We start from the raw sequence: 14,219 nt of genomic DNA, 5'->3' as shown, positions 1-14,219 counted from the left end.
ATCTCTGTATCTCTGTGTCTCTCATGAGTAAATAAAAAAAACACATTCTTACACTCCACACAAAGATAAACTCAGAGTAGATGAAAGACCTACATGTGAGGCAAGAAACCATCAAAATCAAGGAGATTTTGTGACCTCAGCCACAACAGGTTCTTGGTACTTGAATCTCCAAAGGGAAGGGAAACCAAAGGAAGAGTGAACTCTATGGACTACATCAAGGAAGGAGCTGTCGTACAGCTGTGGAAACACTCAACATAATTAAAAGGCAACCTAACTGTGTAGATTGAGCATCTGTGTACCTTGAGCATCTGTCTTTGGCTCAGGGAGTCCTAGAGCTCTAGGATTGAGACCAGCATTAGGCTCCAGGTGGGGAGCCCACTTCTCCTTCTGCCGGTCTCTGCATCTCTCTCTCTGTCTCTCATGAATGAACAAATAACATCTTCCAAAAGAATAAATACAATGGGAGAAGAGATTTGCAAATATATCTCCAGATTAAGGCTGGTTTCCAAAATCGAAAAATAAATTACCAAACTAAACAACCGCAAAGTGAAAACTACAATCAGAAATGGGCAGAGGACATGATGATTCACCTTGTCCTGATTTGAGTTGTAGACTGTCACTTTATATTAGGTAGGTCATCCACGTACAAAATGAAATTTATTGTCTCCTCTAGGTCTACCTAATATCAACTGCTTACCTGAAAGATGCACATGCAATGAAACGCTGGGACACCTGCACCCCGATGATTATAGCAGCAATGTCCACAATAGCCAAACTGTGGAAGGAGCGCGGGGACCAAGGAAAGATGAATGGATAAAGAAGATGTGGTTTATGTATACAATGGAATATTACTCAGCCATTAGAAATGAAAAACACCCACCATTTGCTTCAACGTGGATGGATCTGGAGCATATTACGGCGGAGTGAAATAAGTCAATCAGAGAAGGACAAACATTATATGGTCTCATTCAGTTGGGGAATATAAATAATAGTGAAAGGGAATAGAAGGGAAGGGAGAAGAAATGGGTAGAAAATATCAGGAAGGGAGACAGGACATGGAAGACTCCTAACTCTGGAAAATGAACTAGGGGTGGTGGAAGGGGATGAGGGGTGAATGGGTGATGGTCACTGAGGGGGGCACATGACGGGATGAGCACTGGGTGTTATTCTGTATGTTGGCAAATTGAACACCAATATAAATAATTTATTATTTAAAAAAATGCTGCAATAAACATACGATGCACGTGAAAAAAAAAAAAAAAAAAAGAACAGACAATGCATCCTGAAGACAAGAGGAAAATGCCCCAGACTGGCGGACCTACCAGTAAAAGTAGCAAGAAAACTACATTGAAAAAAAAAGAAAACATGGTAACCTGGAAAGAAAATAATGAGTTTTACTATGACAATCTCAATAGAGTCAATGAGTAAAAATGTCACATAGAAACTAGAAGAAATAACTCAAAACCTCAGCAAAAAAATCAGTATATGAAATTAGCAAATAAAATGAAGATATATTCCTACAAAATAACAACAAATTACATGTACAAAATTAACAAAATTATTTGATTTATACTAGCATCTAAAATAAATATTTAGGATTAAAATTTACTAACACGATGAAATATCTCCAGAAAATGACCTATACTGATGTTTTCTTTGAAATGCACCCAGAAATTCGAAAATAACTGTGCTTAGAACTTCATATAGTCAGAGGGCCATCTACAAAAATTGCTATAGAATTGTGGTGCAACACTTGTGTTGGCTTTAAATACACGAACTTATGTCTGGAGCTCATTATATAGTTAGAGCACATGCAAATGGGGCCCTCCATCCACTGATTAAACCAGGCCAGTTCAGACCCTGCAGCTGGGAGAGGAGCCCCAGCCCCAGGATCCCAAGGTGACCCGATTCAGTGATCAGGACACAATACAGACAAAACATCATGGAGTCTGTGCTTGGCTGGGTTTTCCTTGTCACTATTTTAAAAGGTAATTTATACAGAACCAGAGACCTTGAGTCTGTGAGTGGAGGTGAGTCAGAGAAACAGGGGATGTGGGACAGTTGTTTGACCAGGATGTCTTGTGTCTGCAGGTGTCCAGGGTGAGGAGCAGCTGGTGGAGTCTGGGGGAGACCTGGTGAAGCCTGGGGGATCCCTGAGACTCTCCTGTGTGGCCTCTGGATTCACCTTCAGTAGCTATGCCATGAGCTGGGTCTGCCAGGCTCCTGGGAAGGGGCTGCAGTGGGTCACATCTATTAGCAAGGATGGAAGTAGCACATACTACACTGACGCTGTGAAGGGCCGATTCACCATCTCCAGAGACAACGCCAAGAACACCCTGTATCTGCAGATGAACAGCCTGAGAGCTGAGGACACGGCCATGTATTACTGTGCGAAGGACACAGTGAGGCGATCTCAGTGTGAGCCCAGACACAAACCTCCCTGTAGAAGGGGATCAGGACCACCAGGGGGTGCACACTCCTCACCATTTTTGCCTTGAAGGTCCAGGAGCAGTTTCAGATGGAGGTTCTGGGCAGCTTTCCTTTCAGGGATGGGGCTTCCTCTCCAAGGAGCAGTTTCCCCTGGGGAGCCCCTCTGAACACGTGATTATGTGTTTACCTCTTCAGTCTCTTTCTTAGAGACCTAGAATTGAACTATACCACTTGCACTTACTTGTATTTAACATTTCCTGACCCGAAATTTTAATCAATTACAAATATCTCCATTCACATCATCTGAACCTTTTAATGAGTCCTAGTGGCGATCACTGTGGATCACAGGACCACAAGCTAACATGCTGTCTTGCAAATTGCAGTATAGAGGAATCTTCAATCAACACAAGAGAAAAGAGACATTGTACAAAAATGTTAATAACAGCCTGGGAGTGAGACATATTTCTAGCATGACATGGTAGGGATGTGGACTCAGAAGTCATTCACACAAACACACACACACGCACGCACACTCACACAATCACAAGAGTATAACCATTCATCACCTTCACCTTCATGCCTGATGAGAGCCAGGCAGGCCTCTTCTCACGTCATAAATACCTGGATGGTGCCAGGGAAGGACACTGGCTCCGGGTGTGTGATGTGGGTCAGTGGTGGGATGGGGTTAACGGGCAGTAAAGACTGGACATGGTGTGAGGAATCATTTCAGTAAACAAGCATCAAACTGGAAGGACAAAAGAGAAACATGGTCATTCTCAGTAGATAGATGTCTGAATCATAGGGAAAGGAGATGAATAATATATGGAAGCAGCACGAAACTTTAAATAATAATACACATAGGCCAAGATCCTACCCAGGTCTCAGACGGAAGCTGTCCTCTCCCCAAGGTCACAAACTGTTTCTGAAGGTCATGTATACACCATGTGCTCAGAGACCAGAAGCTTCTACTGGATCAATGAGGAACCTCAGTGTGAGGAGGTGGATTGGAGGACCTTCCACCTGCAGGGAATAACTCATGGATCCTTCTGGTGCTGATGTCAAATCACTGTGTGTGACCTCTACCATGCCCATGTTGGAACCTAATGTCCATGAGATGGGGAAGAAGGTGGAGACTTAGGGGAACACTTAGGTAAGGAGGTTCAGCCCCATGATAGGATAAGGGCCCTTATAAACCAGGACTGGGAAAGCTCCCTGCACCCTGGCCCCATGTGAGGTGATGGGGGGAAGGACGGGGTAGGAAGTGGGTGCTCTCCAGGACCACATCTGCCTGCTCCTGGACCTCAGACGTCCCAGATTCCAGATCTGTGAGAATGAGTGTCTGTTGTTTGATCCTCCCAGTCCATGTATGATGTTCCAGGAATGTGGACAGGTGAAAGTCCATTTTTGTTTGTTGAAATTGAATTTACCAATATTTACTACACACTCAGTGCTCATCATATCACATCCACTCCTTAACTCCCATCACCCAGTTCCCCATCCCCCAACCCCTCTCCTCCACCGAACCTCAGTATTTTTCCCCCAGAGTTAAGTGTCTCTCATGATTTGTCTTCCTCTGTAATATTACCCCACTATGTTTCACTCCTTCCCTTATGGTCTCTTTCAATATTTCCTATATTCCACATATGGGTGAGACCATATCATTGCCTTTCTGTGATTAATTTCTCTCAGTATAATAGCTCCTGTTCCATCCATGTTGAAGGAAATGTTATTTCATGTTATTCATCATTTCTGACAGCTGTGTAATATCCCATTGTATATATAAACCAGATATTTTGTATATTTTTATTGGAGTTCGATTTGCCTACATATAACAGCCAGTACTCATTCCGTCAATTGCCCCCCTCAGCTCCTGTCATCCAGGTACTCCAACCTCCCAACCATCTCCCCTTCCACTGCTCCTTTTTTCCCCCCATAGGTAGGAGTTTCTCATGTACTCTTACTGTCTCTGATAATTCCCACTCATTCTATCTCCTTTCCCCTTTATACCCTTGCACTATTTTATTTACTTTGTGTGTGTGAAACCATATAATGTTTGTCCTTCTCTAAATCACTTACTTCACTCAGCATAATACCCTCCAGTTCCATCTACATTGAAGCAAATGGTGGATATTGGTCGTTTCTAGTGGCTGAGTAATGTCCCATTGTATATATAAACCAAATCTTCTCTATGCATTCATCTCTTGATGGACACCGAGGCTCCTTCCACATCTTCTTTGTCACTCTTCTGTAGAAGGGCATCATGATTCCTCCCACAGTTTGGCTATTCTGGACATTGTTGCTGTGAAAATTGGGGTGCAGGGGTCTCTTAATTACATTAAATTTGCATCTTTGGGGTAAATACCATGTAGTGCAATGGCTGTGTCCTAGGGTATGGTAGCTCTATTCTCACTTTTTCAGGACATTCCATTCTGTTTTCTGGAGTGGCTGAACAAGCCTGCATTACCACCAAAAGAAGAGAAAGTTCCACTTTCTCGATATCTTCGCTGATATTTATTGTTTCTGGTCTTGTTACTTTATCCATTCTGAGTTGTACAAGTGGGATCTTAGTGTGGTTTTCATTTGTATTTCCCTGATGTCAAGTCAAGTGTTCCTGCTAGATTTCCCATGGGTGGGGCAGGAAGAGAAGATGGGGCGTTGGAGATCAAGGAGCAAGCAGGCAACAAGAATACTGTGTGATGACAAATTCCACTTAACAATTATGAGGGAACAAAAGTGAAGGAGGACCTTCCACCTGCTGGAATAACTCATGGATCCTTTGGGTGCTGATATAGCTAACTGTTCCTCAGGTTGGAACCTCACATCTATGTGATGGAAGAAGGAGTTGGGGCCTTAGGGGAGCAATTAGGTCAGGAGATGGAGCCTCATGATGCGATCAGGAACCTTATACATCAGTATATGTAAACCTCCATGCCCTCTGTGCCGATATGAAAGGGGGGGAAAGGACATGCTAGGACGTGGGCGCTCCAGACACCACATCTGCCTGCACCTGGACCTTAGACTTCCCAGACTCCAGAGCTGTGAGAATCAGCGTCTGTTGCTTAGTGCACTGAATCTGGGAATGTGGTGACATCACCCAGAAACACTTAAACAAGGTCTCTCCTCTTATTTGTCTTATACTAGTCCGTTATCTAGTCATTTGCAAATATTTTCACTCATTCTGTAGGTTGTCTTTGAGTTTTGTTGTTGGTATCTTTTGCTGTGCAAAAGCTTCTTATCTTGGTGAAGTCCCAATAGTTCATTTTTGCTTTTGTTTCTCCTGCCTTCATGAATGAATCTTGCAAGAAGTTACTGTGGCCAAGTTCAAAAAGGTGTTGCCTGTGTTCTCTAGGATTTTGATGGAATCTTGCCTCACATTTTGATCTTTCATCCATTTTTTAGTTTATCTTGTGTTTTGTGTAAGAGAATGATCTAGTTTCATTCTTCTGTACATGGCTGTCCAATTTTCCCAGGCACCGTTTATTGAAGAGACTCTTGTTTTTTCCAGTGGATAATCTTTCCTGCTTTGTCGAATATTAGTTGACCATAGTGTTCAGTGTCTACTTCTGATTCTCCATTCTGAGCAATTGATCAATGTGTCTGTTTTTGTGCCACTACCAGAATGTCTTGATGATCACAGCTTTGTAGTAGAACTTGCAATCCATCATTCTGATGCCCCAGTTCTGGTTTTCCTTTCAGTATTACCATGGCTATTTGGAGGTTTCTCTGATTACACAGAAACCTTAAGTTGATTTGTTCTAACCCTCTGAAGAAAGTCCGAGGTATTTTGATAGGAATTGCATTGAACGTGTAAATTGCCCTGGGTAGCTTTGACATTTTCACAAAATTAATTCTTCCAATCCATGAGCATGGAATATTCATCAATATTTTTGTGTATTCCTCAATTTCTTTCAGAAGTGTTCCATATTTTTTAGGGTATAGAAACTTTACCTCGTTGGTTAGGGTTAATCCTGGGTATCTTATGCTTTTGGGTGCAATTTAGGATCTTTTTTTTTTTTTTGATGCCTTAACATTTCTTTGTTTAATCTCATTGCTAGTGTACAGTAATGGAAGTGATTTCTGGGCATTGATTTTGTATCCTGCCACACTGCCTAATTGCTGTATGAGTTCAATCAACCTTAGGGTGGAGTCTGTTGAGATTTCTAGATCCAGTGTCATGTCATCTGTGAAGACAGAGGTTTTGACTTCTTTTTTTTTCTTTTTTGGTTTTGACTTCTTGTTTGCCAATATGAATACCTTTTGTTTCTTTTTGTTGCCTTATTTCTGAGGCTAGGACTTCTAGTACTATGTTGAATAGCAGTGGTGAGAGTGGATATCCCTGTCTTGTTCCTGATATTAGGGGAAAGGCTCCCAGTGTTTCCTCATTGAGAATGATATTTGCTGTGGGCTATTCGTAGATGGCTTTTAAGATGATGAGGAATGTTCCCTCTATCCCTACGCTCTGAAGAGTTTTGATCAGGAATGGATCCTGTATTTTGTCAAATGCTTTCTCTGTTTCTATTGAGAAGATCCTATGGTTCTTGTCTGTTTTCTCTTGTTGATATGATCTATCATATTGATTGCTTTATGAGTGTTGAACCAGCCTTGCATCCCAGGTATACCTCCCATTGGTCATGGTGAATTATTTTGTTAATATTCTGTTGCGTCCTACTGGCCAGTGTCTTGTTGAGAATTTTTGCATCTGCGTTCATCAGGGTTATTGGTCTATATTTCTCCATTTTGGTGGAGTCTTTGTCTCGTTTTGGATTTAAGGTGATTCTGGCCTCATAAAAAGAGTTTGGAAGTATTCTGTCCCTTTCTATCTTTCAGAACAGCTTTAGTAAATACATATGGCTTCTTCTTTAAATGTTTGATAGACTCTCCAGGGAAGCCATCTGAACCTGGATTTTTGTGTCTTGGGAGGTTTTAGATGACTGCTTCAATTTCCTCCTTGGTTATTTGCCTGTTCGGGTATTCTATTTCTTCTCGTTCCAGTTTTGCTTATTTGTGGTTTTCCAGAAAAACACTCATTTCTTCTGGATTGCCTAATTTATTGGCATAGAAGTGGTGCTAATATGTTTTTAAAATCGTTTGTATCTCTTTCCTATTGTTTGTGAGCTATTGGGACATCATCAAGATAAAAAGGTATACACAGCAAAATAGTCAACAATACTCAAAGCCAACCTAAAGAATGGGAGAAGATATTTGTAAATGACCTATCAGGTGAAGGGCTAATATCCAAGATCTATAAAAAAAGTTATCTAGGTTAGTTGCTGGTATGAGGTGAGTTGAGAACCCTTACTCCTCCATGATCTTGCCCCCAACATTGTATGTATGTTTGTATTTATTTATTTACTTACTTACTTATTTATTTATTTACAAGTGACAATAGAGTTTGAGGGTAACAGATAGAAAATATCAAGATTCTTCAATGAGCACAAAGCCTGACCAGGGGCTTGATCCCAGGAACTTGCACCTTAATTTCAGCAGAAATCAAGAATCAATGGTTAACTGAATGTTTCCCCATGGGCAACATCCTTGGGCCAATTTTTTTTAAGAATACATTTATTTATTCATGACTGACACACAGAGACAGAGACATAGTCAGAGGGAGAAGAAGCAGACTCCATGAAGCGTGCCTGATGCTGGACTTGTCCCCAGTACTCATATATCATGCCCTGAGCTAAAGACACACTCAACCACTGAGGTATCCAGGTGTACCGCCCCAATTTTTTAAACAAAGAATTTTTTCTTCCCTGAGAGACATACGGCGAGAGACAGAGACATAGGCAGAGGGAGGAGCAGGCTCCATGCAGGGAGCCTGATGTGGGATTCGATCCTGGGACTCCAGGGTCATGCCCTGGACCTAATGCAGGCACCAAACTGCTGAGCCACCCAGGGATCCGTCCCAGGTGATTTTAAACCAGAATCAATACCTATTCTTCTGAAGCAATTCAAATAATAGAAATTGAAGGAAAACTTCCAGACTCATTCTCTGATGTCAGCATTACATTGACCCCCAAACCAAAGACCTAGTTATTACAGAGAATTACAGACCATTATATTGATAAATATGGATGCAAAAGTCTCACCAAGTTCCTAACGCTAAGATCCAACACTACAAAAATACTAACCAGAGAGGAAAAGGATCTATAGTCTCAAACTTTTAGAACACTTATGAAAGAAATTGAGGAAGACACACATGGATTGAAAACATTCTATTCTCATGGATTGGAGTTATAAGTATTGATAAAATATCTATGCTACCAAGAGCAATTGACACATTCAATGAAAACCCTATCAAAATACCATGAACTTTGTTCTAGGAAATAATAGAAACAAAAAAACTAGTAAGGAACCAAGAATGATTCTGAAAAGACAAGACAATGTTGAAAACAACCCAAAGCAGAAGGTATTACAATTGTGGAGTTCAAATTTGTGATCAGGATCCCTGGGTGGCGCAGTGGTTTGGCACCTGCCTTTGGCCCAGGGCGCAATCCTGGAGACCCGGGATTGAATCCCACATCGGGCTCCCAGTGCATGGAACCTGCTTCTCCCTCTGCCTGTGTCTCTTCCTCTCTCTCTCTCTCTATCTCTCTGTGTGTGTGTGTGTGTGCGTGTGTGTGTGTGTGACTATCATAAATAAATAAATAAATTTAAAAAACAACAACAACAAAAAAAAAACAAAGTTGTGATCATCAAGGGGGTATAATATTGACAGTAAAAGAGGCACATAGGTCAATGGAATACAGTATACAATGCAGAAATGGAAACACAACCCTTCGGTCATATTGTCTCTGACAAAGCACAAAAAAGAGTACCCACTGGAAAAGGACAGTATTTTCAACAGGTGGGGCTGTGAATATTGGACAGTCACAAGTAAAAAAATGAACCTGGGCCACATTCTTATGAGTGACACAGAGATAAAAATCAGAGTAGACGAAAGTCCTAATTGTGAAGCAGAAAACCATCAAAATCCTAGAGATTTTGTGACCTCAGGCACAACAGTTTCTTGCTACTCAAGTCTCTAGAGGGAAGGAAAACAAAACCAAAAATAAACTATATGGATTCTATCAGGGAAGGAGCAGTTGTACAGCTATGGAAACACTCAACATAATTTAAAGACAACCTATAGGATGGGAGAAGATATTTGCAAATTGATCTTCAGATTAAGGCTGGTTTCCAAAATATACAGCACAATTATCAACCTAAACACACACAAAATGAAAAACCCAATCAGAAATGGACAGAAGACATGAACAGACACCCTGTCCTGATATTAAATCCCACCTCACATTATATATTATGTAGCTCATGCACATGCACGATGAAATTCATTGTCTCCTGAAGGTCTGTCTTTTACAAAGTCCATGATTAGAGCAGACAATGAATCCAACAGAAAAGAGGGAAAAAAAATTCTGTCCCACTGGAAGGCCTACCAGAGAACATGGTAGAAAAAATAAATGTGAGGAAGGGCAAGATGACAGAGGAGTGGGGGTCCTCAACTCACCTGGCCCCATCAAATACCTAAGTAAGTTACAAACCATCCTGAACACCAACATATTTGACCTGAGATTTAAAGAGAGATTGGCCAGAACACTACAGAGAAAAGGGTTTTCACTTCTAACAATGTAGGAAGGCAGAAATAATAAAATAAAAAAATCAACCAGGGGAGGAGCACCATGATGAGCCCATGTAAGGCCCACAGCTAAGGCCTCCAGGACATGAAAGTCCACCCCTGGAGAAGCTGTAACATTATAAATATGCCTTGTGTCTTCCCAGACAGAAAAGTGATTACCAGTAAAATTGGGCAAAATCACAGGAGAGGCATTGAAGCATCCAGTTCCCAGTGTCACTAGTAGAGGAAGTGAGTCCAGGGGCAAGGGCACCAAATGTGGTATCTCAGTAAAGGGCTGAAAGGTGCACCCATGAGGGAATGTAGGAGAAGCCAGGCTGTCCAGGGGCTGGGGGTGGAATCTCCAGAGGGAGCTGTCTGTGTCCCACTGGCTTCAGGAACCTTGATCCCTGGGAGCATGATTCCAGCACCCAGGGCCCTGGATCCCAGGGCACAGAGTGGATACAGACCAGGATCCTGGACATACCCTGGAAGAGATGGAGGTGGGGAGGGCACAAGACAGGGAGGACTCTCATGCCACTGGGGGCCCTGCAAGCTGTGCAGACCTGCACCCACAAGCCAGGCTGTGAGCATCTAGGCCAGTGCAGACTGGGAGACTGTGGTAGTTACTGAGGGGAGCTGATTCCAGGGTTCGAGAACTGGCTGCCACCATGTTGCTGTTCCTCCTTGTTTCACCTTGTGCCTGGGAGAGAAGGGCTGCCAGGGAACAAAGGACTCACACAGTAAACAGCTCCCATTATGGCCAGCACCCAGCAAGGGTGAAAGGAGGGGAAATGAGTGGGAAACATCAGTGAGGTTGACATATCATGAGAGACTCCTAAGTCTGTGAAATGAACAAGGGCTAGTAGAAGGGGAATTGAGCGGGTGGTTTTGGTGAATTGGTGATGGGCACTGACAGGGGCACTGATGGGATGAACACTGGGTGTTTGTTATAGGTTGGATTCAAACATCAATAAAAATATATAATAAGGGCAGCCCTGATGTTTCAGAAGTTTATAGCTGCCTTCAGCTCAGGGTGTGATCCTGGAGACCCAGGATCAAGTTCCACATCGGGTTCCCTGCACGGACACTGCTTCTCCCTCTGACTGTGTCTGTGCTTCTCTCTTTGTTTGTCATGAAAAATATAGATTATATATATCATATATATATATCATATATATACATACATATATTATGTACATATATATAATGTAGATAAAATAACATCTTATTGAAGAAGAAATGGGTCAATGGAGAAAATAGGAGGGAGGGGCAAGATTGTGGAAGAGTAGGGTCCCCAAATCACCTGTCCCCACCAATACCTAGATAACCTTCAAATCATCCTGAAAATCTATGAATTAGGCCTGAGATTTAAAGAGAGACCAGCTGGAATGCTACAGTGAGAAGAGTTCCTGCTTCTATCAAGGTAGGAAGACTGTGAAAAAGAAATAAAGAAAGAAAAGGCATCCAAGGGGGAGGGGCCCTGGAAGGAGCTGGGATAAGGCCGGGACCAGTGTCCCGAGGACAGGAAAGCCCCGTCTGGGAGAAGCAGGAGCTGCACCAACCTTCCCGGGCAGAAAGGGGCCGGCAGGGAGTTGGAGCAGGACCCAGGAGGGCAGGGATGCCCTCGGGCTCCCTGGGAAACTAACAGACAGCTGCACACCCAAGAGAGTGCGCCGAGCTCCCTAAGGGCTGCAGCATGCATGGCAGGGGGGGAAAAAGGCTCCAGGAGGGGCTCGGGCGGCAGCTCCACGGAGGGGGCTGCGGGGCGGGACCGCAAATCCAACAGCACAGGCCCCGGAGCACAGGGCGCCGGGGCATGGCCCAGGACCCTGCCCTCCCCGGGACAGGCAGAGGCTGGGAGGGCCCAGGACAGCAAGGACGCTCCTGCCCCGAGCTGAGCAGATCAGTGGCCTCGCCCTGGAGCCTCCAGGCCCTGCAGACAGAGAGCCCCGGAGTTACTGCGAGAGCTGACTCCAGGTTTCCAGTGCTGATCGCTGCCACTGGGGTTGCTCCTCCTGGGGCCTCACGGGGTAAACAACACCCACTGAGCCCTGCACCAGGAAGGGGGCAGAGAAGCTCCCCCAAGTGCTAACACCTGAAAATCAGCACAACAGTCCTGTCCCCTCCCCGAGAAGACCACCTAGATGGACACATTCCAGGAGAAGCCAAGGGACTTAAAGTATACAGAAACAGAAGATACTCCCCGGTTTTTTTTTTTTTTTCATTTCTGATTGCATCCCCCACCCTTTTTTTCCTTTTCTTTCTTTTTCTTCTCTATTTTACTTTTTCCTTTTTTTCTTTTTTTTTTCATTTTCTCTTTTCTTTCCTTCTTTCTCACCTCTCTTTTTCTCCCTTTCCCAATACAACTTGTTTTTGGCCACTCTGCACTGAGCAAAATGACTAGAAGGAAAACCTCACCTCAAAAAAAAGAATCATAAACAGTCCTCTCTCCCACAGAGGTACAAAATCTGGATTACAATTCAATGTCAGAAAGCCAATAGAGAAGCACGATTATACCACTACTGGTGGCTCTAGAAAAAAGCGTAAAGGACTCAAGAGACTTCATGACTGCAGAATTTAGATCCAATCAGGCAGAAATTAAAAATCAATTGAATGAGATGCAATCCAAACTAGAAGTCCTAACGACGAGGGTTAACAAGGTGGAAGAACAAGTGAGTGACATAGAAAACAAGTTAATGGCAAAGAAGGAAACTGAGGAAAAAAGAGACAGACAATTAAAAGACCATGAAGACAGATTAAGGGAAATAAACGACAGCCTGAGAAAGAAAAACCTATGTTTAATTGGGGTTCCTGAGGGCACTGAAAGGGATAGAGGGCAAGAATACGTATTTGAACAAATCCTAGCTGAAAACTTTCCTAATCTTGGAAGGGAAACAGGCATTCAGATCCAGGAAATAGAGAGATCCCCCACCTAAAATCAATAAAAACCGTCCAACACCTCGACATTTAATAGTGAAGCTTGCAAATTCCAAAGATAAAGAGAAGATCCTTAAAGCAGGAAGAGAAAAAAAGTCCCTGACTTTTATGGGGAGGAATATTAGGGTAACAGCAGACCTCTCCACAGAGACCTGGCAGGCCAGAAAGGGCTGGCGGGATATATTCAGGGTCCTAAATGAGAAGAACAGGCAACCAAGAATACTTTATCCAGCAAGACTCTCATTCAGAATGGAAAGAGAGATAAAGAGCTTCCAAGACAGGCAGGAACTGAAAGAATATGTGACCTCCAAATCAGCTCTGCAAGAAATTTTAAGGGGGACTCTTAAAATTCCCCTTTAAGAAGAAGTTCAGTGGAAAAATCCACAAAAACAAGGACTAAGTAGATATCATGATGACACTTAACTCATATCTGTCAATAGTAACTCTGAACGTGAATGGGCTTAATGACCCCATCAAAAGGCGCAGGGTTTCAGACTGGATAAAAAGCAGGACCATCTATTTGCGATCTACAAGAGACTCATTTTAGACAGAAGGACACCTACAACCTGAAAATAAAAGGTTGGAGAACCATTTACCATTCAAATGGTCCTCAAAAGAAAGCAGGGGTAGCCATCCTTATATCAGATAAACTAAAATTTACCTCGAAAACTGTAGTGAGAGATGAAGAGGGGCACTATATCATACGTAAAGGATCTATCCAACAAGAGGCTTTAACAATCCTCAATATATATGCCCCGAATGTGGGAGCTGCCAAATATTTAAACCAATTAATAACCAAAGTGAAGAAATACTTAGATAATTTTACACTTATACTTGGTGACTTCAATCTAGCTCTTTCTACTCTCGATAGGTCTTCTAAGCACAACATCTCCTAAGAAACGAGAGATTAAATGATATACTGGACCAGATGGATTTCACAGATATCTACAGAATTTTACATCCAAACTCAACTGAATACACATTCTTCTCAAGTGCACATGGAACTTTCTCCAGAATAGACCACATACTGTGTCACAAATTGGGTCTCAACTGATACCAAAAGATTGGGATCGTCCCCTGCATATTTTCAGACCATAATGCCTTGAAATTAGAACTAAATCACAACAAGAAGTTTGGAAGGACTTCAAACACGTGGAGGTTAAGGACCATCCTGCTAAAAGATGAAAGGGTCAACCAGGAAATTATGGAATAATTAAAAAGATTCATGGAAACTAAT

At 42.7% G+C, this 14,219-nt stretch overlaps 3 gene segments (V, D, J or C); all 3 read left to right on the top strand.

The window, feature by feature from the left end:
* Positions 1-14,219, top strand: part of LOC112930265 (immunoglobulin alpha-2 heavy chain-like) — a 1,136,867-nt gene that overhangs the window by 296,478 nt on the left and 826,170 nt on the right.
* Positions 1-14,219, top strand: part of LOC112930321 (immunoglobulin gamma-1 heavy chain-like) — a 931,325-nt gene that overhangs the window by 232,461 nt on the left and 684,645 nt on the right.
* Positions 1,869-2,498, top strand: LOC140599449 (immunoglobulin heavy variable 3-23-like). The segment is given in 2 exon segments: positions 1,869-1,988; positions 2,092-2,498. Coding segments are annotated over 2 exon segments (453 nt in total).

The sequence above is a fragment of the Vulpes vulpes genome, chromosome 6 (genome assembly GCF_048418805.1).
Source record: "Vulpes vulpes isolate BD-2025 chromosome 6, VulVul3, whole genome shotgun sequence".
Lineage (NCBI taxonomy): Eukaryota > Metazoa > Chordata > Mammalia > Carnivora > Canidae > Vulpes > Vulpes vulpes.
Note: the sequence above shows the minus strand (reverse complement) of the source record. Positions and strands in the feature narration are given on the sequence as shown.